At 41.2% G+C, this 22,687-nt stretch overlaps 1 protein-coding gene across 3 annotated transcripts in view; it reads right to left on the bottom strand.

Moving 5' to 3' along the window:
- Positions 1-18,400: 18,400 nt before the first annotated feature.
- MVB12B (multivesicular body subunit 12B) overlaps positions 18,401-22,687 on the bottom strand; it is a 69,412-nt gene continuing 65,125 nt past the window's right edge. For all 3 annotated transcript variants that reach the window (XM_069986668.1, XM_069986666.1, XM_069986667.1), the window contains exon 10: positions 18,401-21,489. In XM_069986668.1, coding sequence (XP_069842769.1) covers positions 21,403-21,489 — 87 coding nt within the window. In that variant the 3' untranslated portion in view covers positions 18,401-21,402. The remainder of the gene's footprint in view (positions 21,490-22,687) is intronic.

The following is a 22,687-nucleotide window of genomic DNA, read 5'->3' as shown; positions in this document are numbered from 1 at the left end:
ACAAAAATATTTAACCCATATTTTAATTTATTTTTTTAAAAGCCCAGTAGTATATTAATAACTGACAGTAATAATTCTTCACAAACTATTTTCAAAGCATTGAATTTTGATTCTGAAAAGATTTACATGGAACACAATGAACATAAATAATTCATATTACTATTATAAAGATTAATAAATCAATGGACTATAAAAAAAAAACAAAAAAAAAACACTGCCTTTATAAATAGAATAAAAACATGTAAAGGTTAGGACTTTTTTGAAAAAAAAAAAATGGCTACATGATTTACATTGGCAGCAAATACTTGAAAACAATTTAACTAATTTTTAATTTATTTATTTTTTGCCAGATTGATTTTAAAATGTCTATTCTGGAAGGATCAACAAAAAACACAAGCATAAATAAGTAAAATATATAATCAAAATGTTAAATTCTAAATTGAGCAATGATACAAACTATTTGCATACAAATAAATTTTTTGAAAATACACTCAGATTCCGGAAATCACATTTAAAGCTTTCAACTGATGTGTAAAATTCTATTGCGATAAAAAAATGAATAAATATGACAATAAATGCAAACTGAAAATATTACGTTATTTTCGGAAATATACTGTTACTATTGATATTTCACTTTGGTAAAGCAAACATTGCGGCTGGCGGGCTTTATTTGTACAAGTAACCACTGTTATGAATATCTAAGTATTTCACATCTTGCATCACATTCTTACTGACATTTCCCTCTTATGATATTCAGGTTTTAACAGGGATCTCATTTTAGTTGATATGAAGATATTTAGTAGATGTAAATTTTTAAATGTATTATTGCAAAAAAATAAAATAAGAAAATCAATATTTTTTTTTCTTTGCAATTTTTAACCTAAACAGTCAGGTAAAACCCTTAATAGCATGTAGGGTTATCATGTATGGTTTTGCCTTTCCAACATCTTAATGACATGTCTGTTTCCACTTTTCTCCCATATAGGCCACAATATCAGAATGCTTTTGGAGCAGACCAACCTGTTTGAATGTTCCATTCCCAGAATCCTCCAGGGCCTCCCAGTGTATTAAATTGAGCTCTATATGTCTTACTTCCAAATTCTTCGGCATGATATGGATCCATTTGACAATTTGCAAATTTGTTTGTATTTTTTTTTTTAATATTTACAAATTTTTTAAAAAATAAAAAAATACTATTTTAGTGGATTGTTTCTCTTGCAATGTGAGAATTTAGTGCTATGCATCTTTAGTACCACCACTTTGCAAATGTCTAATTTCAGAAAAGATTTGCGCCTTTTAACTAAGCTCTGACAGCATGAAATCTTAGCAGTGTTTTCCCAATAAGACAGTGACAGGAAACTAGAGTTCTAACAAACTTAACCCATTTCTTGCCAGAGGGCACTTTAACCGCTAGTTCCTTATTTTGCTGCTTTGACAGTCAAGAGGTTAATGACTAATAAAATCTGGGAAATTGGGGAAACGTTTTCTCTTAAAATCTTGAAAGAGGAAAAAATACTTTATAACCTTGATGCTTGAGGAAGATCAGAACCTGACTCATAGAGTGGGAGTTTATTTCTTGTCCCGGGAAAAAAAAAATTGTGAATATCAGTAGCACCTTCATACAACTCAACTCAATTACCTTAACTGGTTTCATGTGGCCAGAGGTAATTTCACTAAGATTAACAAGGAAAAAAGATGAACTGACACAATCACCGGGGATGTAATTTGCCAATAACCCTGCAAAAATCATAATTCTGCTCATGAAATGTTATGGTTTGCCGTATTGTCACACCTTCACCTGTCCGCCTATCTGTTCCAGTGTGCAAATGTCTACATAACTAGATATTTGTGTTGTTATAAATATATGTATTATGTACTTATAAATATACTATATGTATAGCTGTGTAGACTGGCCAATCACAAAAAATAATAATTTGAGTTGTCCGTGATATAATGCTACACTGCAAATTCAGCCCTACTACATCTGTATATGGACATATACATAAAATGGCAGTAGGGCTATATATGTATTTTGCTTAAAAAATCTATATTTCGAAGGGGTTCCCCTCAAATAACTTTCATCAGCTATCCACATAATAAGTAATAAATGTAATATTGCTCAGGGCTCCAACAATGGGGGTCCCAATTTCCCTGTTCCTCATCATTGCACAACCACAATAGGGTCTTATTCTTATTTACCCAATGATCCAATTTAGTTCTTCTCCTGTGTGATAAAAAAAACACCATAGGAAAACAGATAACAAAACCAATCCCATTGTTGTCAATCTGTTCCTGACATCCAGCTTGTCAGTTTTAACTCCAGGTTCGGATGGATGAATGTGTCTTATAATGATTTCCTATAATGGCAAAATAGTTGGAAATTCCAGACGCAAGTGATGATATTTTGCATCAGATGTGATGAATTTTTGTATAAAAAACTGAGACTGATGTTTTGGACATACAGTATGTGAATCCAACCTAAGGGTGCCTGCACACTACGGAATTTGCACGTATTAACCGCGGCGGATTCCGGCGCTCGTACCCGCACGCGGCATTTTTGCCCGTGCCAAAAGAATTGACATGTCAGTTCTTTCGGCGGAATGCAGAATCCGCCTGTGCATAGAATAGTGTCTATGGCATGGGCGGAGATGCACGCCGCTGCGTGCGGGTATGAGCGACGGAATCCGCCGCAGGTCATATGCGCGGATTCCGTAGCGTGCACGCACCCTAAGAGCGAATTTGTAATGGACTAGCAGATGAGCATGGCGCTCTGTCCAAAGTTTATGGAGATAGAGTGGACAGTTCAGCTGTTTTTTTACCGTTACGAACAATTTGTTTGATGATCAGGATGGTTATAACAATCATTTTCGAACATGCTAGCGTTTGTCTCATGATGTACGCAACTGCATAAAATTCGCAAGTGCGTAATGTTAGCAACTGCATAATATTCGCAACTGCGTAATTTATGCAACTGCTTAAGTATAAGCTAACATGTGTGGTCGCTATTGCCGCCGCCATGTTTACCAGATTTGTGAAGCAAATCTGGCGAATTCGCAAATCACAATGAAGCAAATTAAATGCCCGATTTGCTGTGAATCGGAATTTGTCAGATTCGCTTCGCTCATCTCTAATGGAAACATTATCCTGCAATAAAATGTTATATTGTTTGAAGTTAATCGATAATCTTTCCGAGTGTATGCGAGCAAACGATCAATGAAAATCCGTTTGTATGTCATTTATGGCATCTTTGAGCTGACCATAAAGTAATCATTAATCGTTTGCAAATCTTTTGGTGTATGTACACATTGTTTACTCGGTGTTATGATCGCTCGTATAATAGATTTTATGAACATTTGTAATTATAATATATATAATATATAATAACTTGGTAATTGCGAATGGAAGTATACGAATGATATAAAATATGGATGTGGCGTATGATGCTTCCAGCAAAGAAACATTTATCCCCTGCACGAAGGATGGGCAAGATACGCTGTACTGTAGCTCAATGACTACATACTATAGTAGGTATAATAGTATATTTGGTGTGAACTTTGTCTATGAAAAGTAAGTACAGAGGAGAAGCAACACAAGTGCAGCCTCCATTTAGAAACCATACTGCACATGTGATTTGTGAACTTGAGTGGAAATTTTGAATTTTTTCTCCCTTTTTTTTTTTGTTAACAATAGGCTGTCATCTTTTTAGGCTGGTGCAAAAAGTGGCGACAACTGGTGGTAAAAACTCACAGTTAGCACAGGTATTAGGATACTAGTCAATACATATCCACAGTCTTTTGGCTAGCCAAAGAGGGACATGTTCGGTTTGTTCACTGTATACAAGCTCCACTCTGTGCTTTTCTTTACCCCTAAAGAGTATTTAATTTAAATATTATCACAAATTTTAACAATTTAACAATTTTTAGGATCCAAAGTGCACCAGATGATGAAATAATATGCAATAAGGGGTCTGATTTACTGTTAGACACCAGTCAGACAGTTCCTGGAGCAATATAGAAGATGTATTGGTGCCAACTGATATTCCATGTCAAGAAAAGAGACGGCTAAGGAGCAAAAAAAGACCACGGAACTTGGGTTGAACCGTCCCTCCAAAAGTGAAACTCTTAGAGGTCTGATGAGCAGAGATATGCAGAATAACATCTAGTATTTCCATCTGGTTGGAAATCAATTGATTGTTCTAGTCTTACACGAATTGCCACCCTAAAGTGTACCTATCACTTTGGGATTGTGGCGGGATATGCTCAAAAAATCCTCTAAGGGTGCACTCCTCTTCTGTTGCAGGCAAAGGACAGGATTCCTGGAGGTGCCATGTACTGCATTGAAGTGTAATACATTGCCGTCAATGCTTTTGGGAGTTCCCTACCCTGCTCTCATCATAAGAGGACCAGCTACCTGCAGGATTTTTTTCAGTATATCTTGCCATGGTCCCGAAGTGATACTTACCCTGAAACCACCATTGTCTCACCTCTCATTTTTCAGATTTCTATAACTTATTGGTTTTATTAAATACTGCATTCTAAGGAATTCAGAGATAATTGGTATCATGTAAGTTATGTATTTCTAAATTATTTTTATCTTCCAGTACCTTTGTTTAGCTGTTGTATGTCCTACAGGAAGTGACGTTTTAGTCTGACACAGTGCTCTCTGCTGCCCCCACTGTCTGTGAAATGAAATGTGCAGAGCAGGAGTAAATCCCCATAGAAAACATCTCCTGCTCTGGACAGAGGTGGCAGCAGAGAGAGCATTGTGTCAGACTGGAAAGAATACACCACTTCCTGCAGGACATACAGCAGCTGATAAGTACTAGAAGACGAGATTTTTTGACAGACATAATTTACAAATTGGTATAACTTTCTGACACCAGTTGATTTCAAAACCATTTTGTGCTCTGGGGTACCCCTTTAACTCATTACACTGTACCATTAAATTCTACAAGAATGCATGCAAAATACAGAATACTATTCAATACTATATTACATAGAAATACAAGGAGATACAATATCTCCATAATACAGTATTATATCAAGGCACCATACAGTGGTTAACTTTAATTTCTGTTTATTACGGCTGGAGCACAGTTTTACCGGCAGCATTGGATCTCTCTTCTTTGCTCATTGTCTAAGGGCCCTTTTACACAGACAGATTATCTGCCAAAGATTTGAAGCCAAAACCAGGAACAGACTATAAACAGAGATCAAGTCATAAAGGAAAGCCTGAGATTTCTCCTCTTTTCAATTCCATTCCTGGATTTGGCTTCAAATCTTTGGCAGATAATCTGTCAGATAATCTTTCTGTGTAAAAGGGCCCTAAGCCTGCTCACAGAAATGACTGTGATGTACAGTACACTGCCGGTGCCCACACATTGGAAACGGCACAAAAGCAAACTATAAAAAAAAAAAAAAAGTACACTAAATTTCCCTCATTTGTAATAATGCTAATAAATCTTTTTTTTTCTTATTTGTATAGATTTATCTTTTTTTTTTTCTTTATCCTTGATGCTTTATTTCTTCTTGGTCTCCAACGAGTTAAAAAGCTTCCACTACTGAATGTGTTTCTCTTGCCCCAGATTCCTATACACTTAAGTGATGAAGGTGGAGAGGTGCCCTCCGGAGGAACCTTAGGGGTTAGAAAAGAAATTGGCCTCTGCTGAATTCTCCACTGACAGGAATTATTGCCAACCTCTTGACCCCTAGTTTACTCCGCCAGATTAGCTGAGTACTCCTAAGGGGAATCAGACTGTCCTGTGCTGTGTGCATGTAGATGCACTTCATGACATCCAGTTTGCAGAGGAGAAACAAGGTGAGATTTGGATTCTAGTTTACAAGCACATGGCTGAACTCACTAGAATAATGTGTGTATTCCTACTGAGGTGGAAAAATAAATACTGAAATAAAGACTGAAAGAACAATACCAGATGGCAATATCTGAGAGGACTAAAGGTGGTAATTTTTTTTAATTTTAGCAGAATTACGGCACGTACAGGTCCAGTGGGGGATTCAGAGGGAGGAGCTTGGTCAAGTGGCCAATCACTTTAAAAATGTATCTAAAAAGTATTTAGATTGTGAGTCCCAATGGGGACAAGCACCACAATGACAAGCTCTGTACAGCGCTGTACACCGAGTATGTTGCAGCTATATAAATAAAGTACCGGCCGGATGATCTTTATCGCTGCTTAGTTCTGATGCGGGCGCATCCGTGCGCGCCTGCATCAGAACTCTGCACTGCACACTATGGAGCGTGAGGCCGGAGCAGCTCTCTCCACAGTGTGCACTGACAGGGTTTTCTGCGCCCCCTACTCATTGAATTCATTTAATACAGTTTCTCGCTGCACCGCTAGGGATCCCGGCCGGAGTGTATACTATGGGGGACATGTATTAAAAGGCGCAAATGCCTTTTTTAGGTGCAGATCGGCCCAATCGGCGGAAAAATATTCGCAAAAGGTCTTTTTGCGAATATTTTCTCATCGGGCCGATCTGCTCCACCTTCGCCAGTGGGGCAGAGAGGGGGTGTTACAGGGGGTGCGGCAGCATGCAGAGGGGTGTGACCTCTGCATGCACTGCATTTATCATTTTTCCGGGGGAAAAATGATACTGAAACCTACGCCAGTTCTAAGCTGGTGTAGGTCTCAGATTGTCTGCACGGACTGGCTTAGTGCGTACTGGATTTATGTAGAGGCAATGCGCCTCTACATAAATCCCCTAAGCTCCAGAGTGGCGTAAAAAACGCCGGACTTCATAAATGTCCCCCTATGTGTATACATTCCGGCTGGGATTCCATGGGCGACAACGGCACGTATATTTTTGTATTAATCACGGCCGTTGTTGCAATTGGCAACAACTGCCGTAGTTTTCTGAAAATATACGTAGTGAACATAGCCTAATGCTGGAGAAGATGAGGCAGGTAAAGTAACCATACACTATAAATAGTTGTTGGACAAACACTTGGTCATATAACATCTTTTCTTACTTAAGTCCCTGTATATGTGTTCTAAAAAAAATCTAATATGCCCTATACTTATTTCCCTCCGACATCTGCAATTGTGTAAGAGTTGGGACACAGGTAAATTTTTGTCGGATCCTGCCAAAATCAGCAATTTCAGCTGGTGCTCATCTAATGTCTCTAGTTATCTTTACGCTTTGCATTGGAGCTACTGCCCCACTAGCACTAGCTTTGAGTGCACTTCTGACACATGGATGCCTCCAAATGGCATCACAGCATAGACCACAAGCATTATCATTGCCACAGGACCGACATCTGTTCCTGACTGGCCTGCCCACTGCTTACATCTGGGCTATACTGATTACCCACATACCCACCATGGGGACGAAGGGTGCCAGTCATCACTACTAGCAGAGTCATCTTCCCAATATGTTGGCTACCATACTTACCATTCCATGAGGAACCTGATATTGCAAGGGAAATGCGTTGGAAAGACAGAAGTTGACATAATAGATGAAGCAATATGTTCCAGTCTACTGCACTGGATAATCTAACCCTGCTCTGCCATATATTGCTCTACCAATTGCCTATTATCTGACTACTTTAACTTAAACACTAGGGTACCTTGCACTGCTATTTCTATTGATCTACATCTTGCCCTCTTAGAAATACCTTATACAATCCAGGCTATGACCCTTCTACCCACTCTATTGTGGTAGGAACAGTTCCTCCTGGTATTTGGGAATCTAGAACACTAAATAAAGACAAGATTGGTCAGCTCACCAAACTTGTCTTTTTTTCTGTGTTCCAGATGGGTGGAGCGGCTCCCTCTACTTGGTTGTGCACTCCACCCATCCCACCCAGGTGGTGCAATTATTTTTGCAGGTATAAGACGGATCTTGCATGCCCGGAGCATAGGCGTATTACATGCCATGGAAAGGCCTTAGTACAGTGTAGGTCTGCCCCGAGCATGAGGCCACCTCATTGTGGTGGGGTAGTTTACACCATTTTCAAATGGTTACCTAGAGACTCATTATTTTTGTGGAAGTTTTTTTTGGCAGTTGGGGGGGGGGGCTGTTTTTAACTATTTTCATGTCTGTAGTGGGTTTGTATCTTGCTGTTGCGGTCAGCTGTTGCATTTTTCTGTGTTTTTATGTCCAAGAATCAAGAACCCACAATCGCTAGAAGCTATAATGATCTATTTAGGAGGACCATGGTCCATAGACTTTTTTTTTCGTGTTTCTCTAACCACTCCCTAATTTTCTGACACATAGCATTGTCTTGATTAACGGAAGACCTCCTGAGGATATGGGTGCAGATAGTCTATCAGGTCTTTATAGTGTTAATCATTAAAGGATTATGATACAATGGTAATCGGCCCTAGGACATACCAGGAAAATGCTTACCAACCATGATACCATGACTGGTCTGTTGAACCCCAATGGTGCACCCACAGAATTTGTCACTTCAGGCTATAGTCGTATGTCCAAGTTCTATTGACATCTTTCTTTGGCCCATGCGAGTTGTTGATTGCAATGATGAAGGGTCGTCAGGGACACCCTTGTAGGTCGACACAAGGTGCAGTACATGGTTATTGTTAAAATTTCGGACAGGTAAGTATGGCTGAAGGTAGGTATGGCTGCAGTTTTTTTTATAATGTGAACAGTTTCGGAGCTTCCAGCATCATAGTGAATGTTGATGCTAGGAGCTCAAAAACTGTGTTTAATTATTCATGCTACTGTACTGACATGCTGTGTCAGTACAGTAGTGCAAATATTCAAAAAGAACCCCGGGGTGCTCTATTGAGCACTATGCTCGACCATTCAACACTACCCATTGTAGAAATTAAGCTCTTTTGCTCCTCTGCCTTTTGTGTTAAACGCTTTCCGTATACAATATATCGTAATCTCTTACATACAGGAACCTCATTTCTCATGTTGGATTTGATGGTTACATGTGTATTTCTGCAATGTCTAATTTTTTTGTAGATATGTACCCCTAGAATTGTAAAGCGCTGTGGAATATGTTGGCGATATATGTGTTCTTGCTTTTTTCATTGTTTGTTGAGATTTAGTTCCCATTTCCTATAGCCGCTTTATTGACATGTCAAAAACCGTTTACACGTTATCATACTTCAGGTTGGATGGAAAAGGAAGCAGACAGGGTTCTTTGCATTCAGTCATGGAACGGAGCTATATTGAAAGAAGATAGGAAAAAGTTACATCTAAAAAGTCACTCACTACTTTAACATGGCGGAGAAAGTCATTCTGCCGATGAAAGTCCCATATCGTTAATAAAAGTTAGCCTTACTCTTGAACTATATTCTATACAATGAATAAGGTAAGCATCTTCTATAGACGGGCATTTCCCCTCTGGATGGGTTAATATCACATGTGGTGGGCTTCCAGTTCTCCCATCTTTCACTAGAGCAGGTCACAAACTAAAAACATGTGAAGGAGCTTAAAGAGTTTTGCTTAGTTTATCTCTCAGAAATCACTGTCTGGGGAAGAATCTATCCTCGTTCTCTCAACGTGCATTAAATGCAGATATCTCTGGATGTGTCTGCCCGAGCCCCACAGGATACACTTGTACACTTTTGGTACTTACTAATATAAATCCATCATAATCCTCCTGACTTATTTTTCCTTCAGCGCTTACCCTGAAGGTTTCAGAGTAAGACAGAGATTCCCCTGGTTGGGGTCATGGGAAGATGGTGCTGCTTTTCACATTCAGACAGTCGAAAAGTTCAATTCTTTGTGAAGTCTTTTGAAGACCTATCTTTAGCACAATCCTATTCATGCACCAGCTTCACTTATTATGAGATCAGGGTCGTAATTTCTTTACTGTATAAATATTGTAGCTTCAAGAATTGTTCAGTTTTAACATGGTATAGTACTAAAAAAAAAATAATAATACTCTAACATGTAAAAGGCAAAGCCAGAGCCTATACAGGTGTATATATAGTATTTTAGCTCCAACAACAGGGCTGTAAGCTGTCCTTGTGGCCCTATACGGCACCGTATCATGTATAGCACACAATGGTGCACGCCATTATTTTCTTTCCATAGAATTCCCTACATAATAGACCACTATTAGTACCATACTACAGCTGTGTACATCTCATGGCTTGCATAGACCCATAATATTTTTATGTGTATGAACCCTTACCCACACATCTAGTAGCCTACATGTACTGTAAAAAATATTTGATATAATCTTTGGGGAAATATTATAAAGTGATGGCAACTGCTTGGCAGGTATCTTGCAATGAACGCAGAAATATTTTTGGGGGGGCGGGGCGGGCAAATATATCATTGGTGCAACCTATGCAGCTTAAAGGGGCCCTGCGGGTAGGTAAGGGAGCCAATAGATCAGGGGTACTCAACAACTTTTAGTGAAGGTCCACTTACCGGGGTCTATTGTCAGGTTAAGGTCCGAGCTGAACATCAGTAGGAAACGTGTTTTGTTACTTTGTCACAAACGTTCAACTATTTATATACAGAATTCCTGCTTATTAGCGGGAAAACTGGCATTTTTTTCTCTCTCACCAGGCCTTTGATATTAGGTACAAAGGGGGTGACTGCCCTGGTAGTATATAGCCCCCCTGTTGCTCCCCCAGTAGTGTATAGCCCCCCCTGTGCGCTCTCCCTTAGTAGTATATAGCCCCCTGTTGCTCCCCCAGTAGTATATAGCCCCCCTGTACGCTCCCCCCGTAGTATATAGCCCCCCTGTACGCTCTCCCCCTGTAGTATATAGCCCCCTGTGAGCTCCCCCCAGTAGTATATAGCCTCCCCGTGCGCTCTCCCCCTGTAGAATATAGCCCCCTGTGCGCTCTCCCCCTGTAGTATATAGCCCCCTGTGCGCTGTCCCCCAGTAGTATATAGCTCCCTGTGCGCTGTCCCCCAGTAGTATATAGCCCCCTGTGAGCTCCCCCCAGTAGTATATAGCCCCCCTGTGCTCTCCCCCTGTAGTATATAGCCCCCTGTGCGCTGTCCCCCAGTAGTATATAGCCCCTGTGCGCTGTCCCCCAGTAGTATATAGCCCCCTGTGAGCTCCCCCCAGTAGTATATAGCCCCCCTGTGCTCTCCCCCTGTAGTATATAGCCCCCTGTGAGCTCCCCCCAAGTAGTATATAGCCCCCCTGTGAGCTCCCCCCTGTAGTATATAGCCCCCTGTGAGCTCCCCTGTAGTATATAGCCCCCCCGTGCGCTGTCCCCCTGTAGTATATAGCACCCCGTGCGCTGTCCCCCTGTAGTATATAGCCCCCTGTGAGCTCCCCCCAGTAGTATATAGCGCCCCTGTGCTCTCCCCCCAGTAGTATATAGCCCCCTGTGAGGTCCCCCCCAGTAGTATATAGCCCCCCTTGTGCTTTCCCCCTGTAGTATATAGCCCCTGTGAGGTCCCCCCTGTAGTATATAACCCCCTGTGCGCTCACCCCAGTAGTATATAGCCCCCTGTGAGGTCCCCCCTGTAGTATATAGCCCCCTGTGCGCTCCCCCCAGTAGTATATAGCCCCCTCAGTAGTATATAGCCCCCTGTGAGGTCCCCCCTGTAGTATATAGCCCCCTGTGCGCTCCCCCCAGTAGTATATAGCCCCCTCAGTAGTATATAGCCCCCTGTGAGGTCCCCCCTGTAGTATATAGTCCACCTGTGCGCTCTCCCCTTGTAGATGCCCCCCAGACAGAAAAAAAAAATAACAAAAACAACTCACCTAGCACCTCGTTCCCCGCTGCGGCTGTCTTCTTCTCTTCCCGTCGGTCCGGCCCCCGGCTGATACGCGCTCTGTAGGGATGTCCCGGGGATTCCCCAGCAGAGCGCGCACCAGTGACCTCGGTGTACGCCGCCGGCCTGCACTTCCGGGAAGGACAGGCCGGCAGCGTACACCGAGGTCTGTGGTGCGCGCTCTGCTAGGGAATCCCCGGGACATCCCTACAGAGCGCGTATCAGCCGGGGGCCGGACCGGCACTGCCCCCAGCCCCACAGGCGTACTGACATCTAAGGACAGTACGCCTATGGGGCAGGAGGCAGTGCGGTGGGGAGCGGGACGGACCGGATCCGGGGCGGTTAGGAGGTCTGACCAGGGGTCCGGACAGCTGGCCTCCGCGGTCCGGGTTCGGACCGCGGTCCGCCAGTTGAGGACCCCTGCAATAGATTATACAGTATGTAAATGAGCTAAGACAATGAATTTGTTGGCTTACAACTACTGGTGGATTGTTACGGTAGGTTTATGATGAGATATTTAATAACAAGGGGTCTGAATACTATTTGTGCATGGGGTCTATCTGTGCTCACAAAGGGATTAGGGTCAAATCTCAGGACCTAGAGTAGTTATGGGCAACCTGCAGCCGTCCAGCTGTTACCAAAACAATTCCCATCATGCCTGGACAGCCAGAACTAAAGCTTTGGTTGTCTAGGCATGATGGGCTTTGTAGTTTTGCAGCAGCTGGAGGGCCACAGGTTCCCCTCCCCTGAAGTAGGGTAACCAGGGCAAAACCAGTCTCAAGCACATGGGAAGTCATACCTAAGTAGGCTTTAGTCAACATTCGTCTTTACAGGAGCCTCAGGCAGCAAAAATAATGGAAATATAGCAACTAGCGTTGAGCACACTAGAGGAACAGTCCATGTCTCCGAACCCAAACCCTTGACGTTTGATTCATGTCATCTGGGGAAGTTGGATGCTGTCCTACAGAGTTGTGGAAAACATGGAAAGCATCCAAATTGCTACAGATGCCAAAAAAACATGGAAAGCATTCAACTTTTTCCAGATGCTGGAAAAAACATGGAAAGCATCCAACTTCTCCAGATGCTGGGAATCAAATGCCGAGCATTTGGATTCAGAGAAGTTGCCGAACCCTGACAGTTTCTTCAAGTCCGCTCAACAGCAATAGCAACAAATAGGATTATTCATAAAACAGGAAGATCATATACTGTACATGCAAAACTGTAACTGGGAAGCATAGCGTCTAGAATGAGCAAATCTGACCAAACATGGGTGTCTAGACATGGCTGTTACCACTTTCCATCACTACATTGGTACTGTTTTAGAATGAATATCGCCTTATACAGTGTAGGAATGGCTCCTAGAAAAAAGTTCTACACTATACCTGTAAGAAGAACACATGAGTACCTGACTCATTGACCATCAATTCACCCAAGACCACGATGTACACAAGACCCAGTTCATGAGACGTATTTCCTCCAACAAGGCCATAAAAACTAAATATATTATTGCATGGTCGGTAATGATGTGGCATGTATGCTTGATATTCCATCAGGTGAACCCTTTAGAGGTCAGGGACAAATCCAGCTTCCCCTCCTCTTCTGTCCCACAAGTGGTTTTCATTTTGAATAACCAGAGGTTACAAAAACAAAAAGAAAAGAACGCCAAGAACCACATGATTAATCTGCTCAACCTCAAAAGGACATTCGCATTTAGGGGACAGGGAGAGAGCAAGTAATTCAGAAGGAGGATGCAGATTCATATTTGTGCTCTTAAGGAAACTTTTTATCCTTTGGGATGAAGCATTTTTCATCTGAAGTTTTTATGTAGTTTTAGCAACGTATGTGGTAAAGATACAATGTGGCAGGAAGAGAATTACAACAAGATGGATGAAAACAAAACAAAAAAACACATGAATACAATAAAATATTATACAGATGGTGTCATCATCGCTCACTAGTGGTAAACGTTATACTTACAACCACTTAAAGGGGTTCTCCAGGTTTAGAAAAGCATAGCCTTTCTTCCCAAACAGCACCAATCTTGACCCCATGTTGGATGAGGTTTTGCAGCATTTTAGTTTTGGGCTCTCAATCTCACAATCCCAGAGACGAGAGTGGTGCTATTTTTGCAAGAAAGTAGCTGTGTTTTTTTTCTAACCCTGGGACCTGGACAGCACCACAGACTTGCACTGGAAGTCTATCAAGGTCATGTGACACAAAGTCAGGTGGATAAAAGACTGCAACAGGTTTTAAGAGGATACTACTCCTAATCACGGCTAATCATTAGACACGGGCAAATGAAAGGACAATTCTATATTCTCTTTGAATCGGTTTCCCCACCATAGACATTTATGGCATACACAAGGGATCAGCAAAAACGTTCCATACAATAGGTTGGTGTCTCCAGATTCCAATAAATTTTTTGATTAATCTTTTTTTTTTTTTTTTTTTTTCAGGATTGGTTTGCGTCCTTGTAATCTACTGATCACGCAAATAGCCCAATAGACATCAATGTGCACTTACTCGAGTACGGAAATATGGATCCGTAGATTATGGGACGTGTGAATAAGGCCCAAGTCTATGGAGACCATCTCCTGCTGTGAGATGCAGATTGCAGCAAGCTGGAGAAAGAAGTGCTCAGCCAAGTACATCCCCAGACTGTAGCTAATTGCCAGTGGGGTTTAAATACCCAGACCCCAACTGATCAAAACTTTTAATGTGTGTCAAATATTTTATTTTAAAGTGACAGGGACATAAGGCTCTCTTTAGTTTTATTAATTGGTAAAAATCTAGAATGATAAATGATTTAGATCACATTTCCACTATATTTATGTAATACGACTTACCTGTTACTATCACTAGGAGCATGACTGATAACAGAAACCTACAGCCCAGGATAGGAATAAGTTGCATTTATATTGGCCCCCTAGTGGCAGTTATATGTATTGGTTTTTGTGTTTTAAAACAATGGGTATGCTGGACCAGGAAAAATTGCATTCTGCACTTAATGGGGGAACTCATTCTTTCTGTCAAATCAACTAGTGTCAGAAAGTTTTACATATTTTTTATTTACTTCAATTTAAAAACCTCGTTTTCTAGTAATCAGCTGCTGCATGTTCTTGCAGGAAGTTGTGTGTTCTTTCCAGTCTGACATGGTGCTCTCTGCTGCCTCCTCTGTCTGTTGAAGGAACTGTCTAGAGCAGCAGAAAATCCCTCTAAAAACTTCTTCTGCTCTGGACAGTTCCTGACATAGACAGAAGTGGCAGCAGGGAGCTCTGTGTCAAACTGGAAAGAACACACACACAGATTTTTTTAATAGAAGTAAATCGCAAATCTATTTAAAACTTTCTGATACCAGTTGATTTAAAGTTTTTTTTTTTATGGAGTAGCCCTTTAAGTATTGGAGTAATGAGGCATCACTGCTTTACCAAACACAAGAAAAACACATTTTAGATGAATGCCATTTCAATTTATGAAATTTATGCTACATTTATAATTCTATTCCAATGTACAATATATAAAATTGCCTATTTGTTTTTCTAGAAATGCAAAGGCCCATGTCTGATCTCCAATAGATATGACAAATACCCTCATTCCGGTAATCTGCTGGTATTCAAATGGCCGGCTCGGACCCTTAAGTACATAATAAAGAGGAAAAGCAGATTTATAATAGTTCAATAAATTATTTATTACCAATTAGTGAAAGAAAAAAAAAACAAAAGGAGAGGTTAAAGACAAACTTTTATTTAACAAATTATATTAAGAATACACACTAATATCACAAGAAAAATTCCCCTTCTTAAAATACAGGGGTCGTGTTAAATAAATATAAAATAATATGTATACATACACTGCACACTTCCAAGAAATCCTAACAGAAAATGCATAGAATAGCTCATTATGGGACAGATTGCCTTGAATTGTTTCCTGGCACTGTGAAAATGGCCGTCTCACAGAACATAGAGAAGAGAAGATCACGGACCCTGGTGATCATTGTGTTATGGCGGTATAAATACGACACCTATAGGCAGGTATGTTTTTGGAAGAAAGCAGCCATTTTTAAGTATAAAGTTTTGTACAACCCCTTTAAGAATTAGAATACTATGGAAGAAGAGGAGATGGTAAGTTGTATGAGCTCCTGCTCCTAGCAAAATGACTTTGTGACTTTTGATGTGGGCCCCTTTTATATCCCATTCCAGAAATCCGCTCTCTCATTTGAGCAATATAGTAAGGAATGGGACAATCACAGACACATTGTGGGGGGCTCAAATACAGCTGCTGTCTTAAAGGGGTTATCCAGCGTTACAAAAACATGGCCACTTTTCCCCCTACTGTTGTCTCCAGTTCAGGTACACTTTACAATTAAGCTCTATTTACTTAAATGGAACTGAGTTTCAAAAACCCACCCAAACTGGAGACAACAGTCGGGGGAAAGTGGCTATGTTTTTGTGGCACTGGATAACCCCTTTAAATGGAAGGCCACAAGCTATGCTCATAGTCTTGTAGACACCACATGCATCAGAGTCTATCATAGTGTGCATTAGAGAGGGTGACAACACATATGTGGCCACCCCTTCCTTAGAGGAGAGTTGGCACCCCAAAGATTTATAGTATTGACACTGTATGGTACATAAAAGTGAAAGGTCCGTAGGGTAAGTACTCTAGGGCCGTTGCATGCATCCACAAGTTTCCTGGCACTAAACAAGAGCAAGCAACAGGTAAGTGGTCTGGTAAAGGGGATAAATATAGCATACTCACCCCTCCAGTCACCTGCAGCTCATGCTCCTAGTCTTCTGCTTCTTCTATGTTGTGTGCCTTCCCATCCCCACAAGACCAGCAGGTTCTGTGGGGTCAGGATGGAACACAACCCACAAGAAGCACTTGACGAGGCAGCTGTAGAGAATGAAGGCGGTGAGTATAGTATATTTATTATTTTTCTACAACACCCTGCCCAGGAGCAAACCCTTTAATATTAGAGACCTTTACTGAAGGGGCCCACTAAGGTTTATATAAACCATGCTGCCCTGGAAATACTGGGTGAAGGGTCATGGAAAAAAAAACAGTAGTCTAAAGAGCTGGCACTTCTATGGTAGGCTTGAGAAACAGACTCCCACTAGAGGATGATTGGCATGGGCCCTAATATTAATACTAGGCAAGTGTGTACTGTTTTGTTCAACAAGCGTGTTTGAGGTAGGAATGGGAATAGAGGCTAAGGCTATGTTAATGCTGCCCACTGACACCTGCTGACAGATGATGGCCTCCATGTAGTTGGTATACTGAAAAAAAGAGAGGATGGAAAAGCACAGTAGACTATACCTTTACATTCAATTGGATCCAGTTGAAGAAAAAAATAAATAAAGAGAAAGGAATCTATGATTGATGCCACTATGTGTCATCCATCACAGGGATTCTTAATGTATGTAACCATTACACAGATTCCATATTATTCTATGAGTGATAGGTGATAATATTAGGCATCCATCACAGCCTCTCTTTAACGTACATGTCAGGAGCTTTTCCCAGACTATATACTATACAGAGGGAGAACATAATGCTGTCAGTGCAGAAGGGAACTGATCCTTGGAAAATCACAAGACTCTCACAGAAACATCAAGTGCTTGTGATCCTTACAAACGTATCTGATAATCATATTAGGTGATCCTTGGTCAGCCCAAAAATTTTATTGCATATGGTTGACTAATGCTCCTCTTGAATATTGAAAGACTACATTATTCCATACAAACATAGAGATCTCCATAAACTGAAATAACTTATTTTTGACAGATCCTTTAACTTTAAGGGTATGTTCACACTGAGTAAATTAGGTGGAATTCCACCTGCCTCAGTGTGCCATAGCCCGTCTATTGGAGAGCGCGTGCTCCTCCACTGCTGCCACTCTCTGCTCACAGTGACATATCACTCCTTTGAGCGGAGGGCGGCGGCAGCAGAGGAGCGTATGCTCTCCTATAGACAGGCTATGGAACACTGAGGCAGGCGGAATTCTGCCTGATTTACTTAGTGTGAACATACCCTTAAAGGGGAACTATCAGCAGGTTAGACAAATCTAACCTGCTGATAGTCCTCTACTGCGCAGAAGGCATGTCTCTTTATCCTCGGCACTGTTCCCTTGAAGTTAGTCGTTTACTCCTTTGTACGGTAAGACCATCTGGGGCATTAGCCCATCCCTATAGCACTGATTTAGCCTGCTCCCAGTTGGCCAGCTCTATTGATATTCATTAGAAGGGGGGGGGGGGGGTGGCCAGGAGCCAATTGGTACTATGGGGTGGGCCAGTGCTGCTAACAGTGTTTCAGTGCCCCAAGGAATAAACGACTAACTGCAGGTAAACCGCGCAGAGGATGAAGAGACATACTTTCATTCTCGGTGCCTCCTGTGCAATGGGGGCTTATCAGCAGGTTAGACTCATTTAACCTGCTGATAGTTCCCCTTTAAATAACTTCCATTGATGTAAGTGTATTGTATGGCTATTCCAAATTATGACACTTACAGATGGCCAGGTATCCCTTACTGATGAGGGTGTGAGAGATGACCTAAATAATATTCCAGAAACTTTTGAAATTGGGAAACCCCTTCAATATTTTACTATTCAAATAAACCTTGAAAATCTCTGGTCCTGATGGGACAACAACCAGTTAAAATATTTGACAATCGACTAACTCAGCCGGGTTCATCATCATCTTCTTTTTTGAAATTACAGAATCCATTTTTTCTAAAGTCCATTTAATATTTAATTAAGAGTCCAGCTCTCACACAATATTGTATTACAGCCCGGCAGAATTGCCTCTCATAAACCTCCGGCAATTTTAATTAAAAAGAATAATTACAAGAAATCTGTTGGTTATGAAATGTATCCTTGTATGTGTCTTACACAAAAAGAGTTCTGAATATCTGGTTTATGCCATCTGTCTAACATCTAATCTGCTTTTAGCATCAGAAAGCAAAAAATGACCATTGTTGTGCTTTGCTTTGAAACACACACACAAAAAAAAAAAAATTATTTGTGCTAAAAGGAGATTAGGTGACCAGGATTTCATTAAAAAAATAATTGAAGTTCCAAAAAGTAATTATGAGTTATTACATATCGTCTGCCATTGTTGAATCTTTACTTCTGTTGTTAAAGTAGTCTTCCTATCTCATATCACTAGGATATGCAATCACTCCATGATCGATTGTAATCCAACCTCTGACAGAGAGGAGGATACAGTGCTGGGGCGGTGCTGTGTTCCCTTTAAAGGGATACTCCGGCAAAAAAAGATATTCTTTCAAATCGACTAGTGCCAGAAAGTTATATAGATTTGTGATATACTTCTATTTAAAAGTATCAAGCTTTCTAGTACTTATAAGGTGATTTATGTCTTACAGGAAGTGGTGTATTCTTTCCAGAAGTGGTGTATTCTTTCTGACACAGTGCTCTCTGCTGCCACCTCTGTCCATGTCTATGGAGGTTTGCTACTGCTCTGGATAGTTCCTGACATGGACACAGATGGCAGCAGAGAGCACTGTGTCAGAATGGAAAGAATACACCACTTCCAGCAGGACCTAAAGCTGCTGATAAGTACTGGCAGCAATTTTGTTAATAGAAGTAAATTGCAAATCTATATATCTTTCTGACACCAGTATATTTAAAAGATAAAATAATTTCACCAGAGTAGCCCTTTAATGTTTTTGCACTTTATTCTTTTTTTAAGTTCCCTGCATAGAAGTGCTTTGGCCACTCAGTTGTGCAAGGAACTTTAGCACAACCCCATTCAAGTGACTAGGACCCGCAGCAATTCTCTGTAGGTTGCCAAAAGCTCTGAAAATATACCAGTGGTGCATCTCTGTCATAGTAGTTTGGACTCCTGATGATCATGAATTCATGGCATATCCTTGTTAGATGCCATCACTATACCCCTTTAGAGGTGTCCATACACTCTGCCATTGACGCCTGATCAAGGACTATACGCTTTACTCTAGAATCTACATGTGAAAAGTTTACCTATATAGTGCCCAACAGAGCTTAAATTTAATTTTAAATTAGGTTGGTTATAATTACGGATGATGGTCACAAGTTTTGCACTGTAATGATCATAGTTATTATGGCTAAATGTTTTTTTTTTTTTTTTTGCTTAAAGGAGAAGCACACATTTTAGGCTACTTCCACTTTCTCACTCCCTCACAAATAAGTCCATTCCTTTCTGGCGTTTTGCTATACTTCCTAAAAGTTCACTGTGAAGGATTTTTTTTAAGGGCCACCAAGTTGGCCATGAGCATTGAAGTGGGAAAATTTTTTCACCCCTTTATTATTCTATTTGGGGAACATCTAAGAACATTCAAATATTCTTCTTAACACATTAAGAAATGTCTACATATAAACTGGCTGCATCTTCCCTTTACATTGGTGTGAGGCCTTCTAAGTCTTCTTTAGCCTATGAAGAGGTCTAAACTACCATAACTGCGTTGCATGGAATAATAAAGAACCTTATATGTAGACAAGGACCTTGCACAATAATGAGGTATGTATGGTTTAAGGTGAGTACAGAGATTAGTGGTATAAAGGTGTTTTTTTTTTTTGTTTTTTTTTTGGCAAAGCTCCATGGGAAAATAGTATGCAAATTAGTACTCCTCCAGCTTGAAAAAAAAAAATAGAAACCAGAGTAAGGCCTCATTCACCCGTTCGGTAGGCTAACACAGACCCCATGGCTACAGAAGGCCTATGGAAATGGATCTATAGGTAGTCTGCAAAGCCCCCACTAGTGATCTGTGCTGCAATTGTGCGTCTGCCAGTTTTTTTGCAGCATAAATCACAGCCCCTTACAGGTACAGAATGTGTTTACGGGGCCATTAAAATGAATAGGTCCATAGTGGTGGGTCTGAAATTATGGGCGCACTATGGAACACGTGAATGTGGCCTAAGGCATCTTACTAGCCAACAAGAACCTGACCTGTATCGATGAGGGGCAAAATTTTTCCTTCAGAGGAAGATCTGGTCGGCCAATATTTCTTCCTTCTGAAGGAAAGAGAATTTGCACGTTTTACGGTAAAAGAGGTTGTCTACGATTAGAAAAAAGGCCAGCATTATCCAGGAAATCTTGTAGCTCATTCCCACTTGAGTGACTTAAACTGAGCTGCAATCCCTGACAAGACCATGCACAGGAGTGGCGCTGTTTCTTTAAAAAAAAGAAAAGAAAAAAAAGACCCCTTTTTTTTCTAACCTCAAACATGTCTTTTAAAATCCTATGGAATAATCAAAAGATCATCACATGCATGAAGATTATAGGATCTCCCCATTTGTCATGCACTTTTCATTGGGCTTTAACATTCACCAAATGCTACGAGATTATGGATTGTGTTCGCCTTGTTTGGCTGGATAAAGCGATATAGCATCATCATGTGCCGCTGTCCCTAACTGCTCATCGAGATCGCTTCTACAGACACTGGAAGTGTGCAGACAAACTTAGTATAGGTTAACACTGGAGAGTGTCGAGCCGGAGAGCTCTGCACCTTTAATACAACTCAACATGGGAAATTTTTTTTTTTTGCTTTTTAAAGTAGCTATATGTACAAAATACCAATACAAAAAACAGCTTCCGTTAGAAAAAAATTCCACCAACTCTTCACGTCTGCCACTCCGGCAGGGCAGGGGTTAGAAGTTATGGTTAGCAGCAATGGGTTCTGCTCAGTAGTATTTGTGCGCGCCAAATGAATTAGCCACCTTCTTATATCTCATGGTGGGGGCATCTGTTGGCAACGGGCAGGACTGGGGGGCAGGCGGGCTGCAGCGCTCTGTTCTGTTCTGAAGCTGTAGTCATACTGTGAGAAGACAAAGCGGAAAAGGTTTTCAGATGGATATTATTCATACAGATTACCAAGTAACTGGCCAGACAGATAAGGCTTTGGATTTAATCGTATATTTCAAACAATACTTCAGCACTGCCATCTTGTGGCCAATGATAAAATCACTACAGAACTCCGGTAACAATCTTATTGCTCAAACAGAATCTGGGACACCACATGCACAGGAGTGCAAAACCTTCAAGAAGTGGCAACACATCAGGGTCTCCTGTAACTGTATCCACAATCTAAGTGTACATTCTTATGGGCAGCGGCATTCTGATGTCAGACACTGAATATTATACAGAATCTAAGATTATCAGAAACATGTGAAGGAGGAGTGGAGTATCACATGACAGCAGTATCAGACTACATAATGTTTGTTTGTAATCTGTCATCATGGAGACCCATATGTCTGCTAAACCTAAAGCTTAGGTTCTCCAGACATGATGGGAATTGTAGTTTTGCAACAGCTGGAGGCGTAAAGGTTCCCCATTTCTACTTTAGAAGTTTGTCATGCAGTGCGATGCCCACTTCAGCAAATGAGACACTGTGGTTCTATGCTATGCCTACACTAAAAGGAACATGAAGGACATGGCCGGCCTCTTAAACCCTTTAGCCAGATAAGTGTTTGCAGTGTGAGGCTATGTTCACACTACGTAAGTTCCGCAGAAATCACGGCCGTTGTTACAACGGCCGTGATTTCTGTGGTATTTACGTAGTGCTGCAGGCTGAGGGAATTTCAGCCAGATTGTATACACATGGTATACACCTCGGCCGGGATCCCTAGAGCCGTCGTAGAGAACTGACATGTCATTCAATGAATAGCAGCCGCAGAAAACCCTGTCAGTGCACACTATGGAGCGAGCGGCTCCGGCCGCACGCTCCATAGTGTGCAGTGGGGAGTTAGGATGCGGGCGCGTACGGATGCGCCCGCAACAGAACTCTGTGGCGCTAAAGATCATCTGGCCAGTACTGCAGGATGATCTTTTCTGAAATCAGCCGGTCTCATACTAAGTGTGCACATAGCCTGATACTGATAGAAAGAATATACTCTGGCCATGATCTTTAAATGCCAATCCGATTAGAAAATTAGGAATTGAGCCTAAATTTGGATGTAATAAAATTGGTGCCCATAGCAACCAATCACTGTGCAGCTTTCATTGTTCTGACTGGT

This window comes from Dendropsophus ebraccatus, chromosome 10, assembly GCF_027789765.1.
Source record: "Dendropsophus ebraccatus isolate aDenEbr1 chromosome 10, aDenEbr1.pat, whole genome shotgun sequence".
In the NCBI taxonomy this organism is placed as follows: Eukaryota; Metazoa; Chordata; class Amphibia; order Anura; family Hylidae; genus Dendropsophus; species Dendropsophus ebraccatus.
Note: the sequence above shows the minus strand (reverse complement) of the source record. Positions and strands in the feature narration are given on the sequence as shown.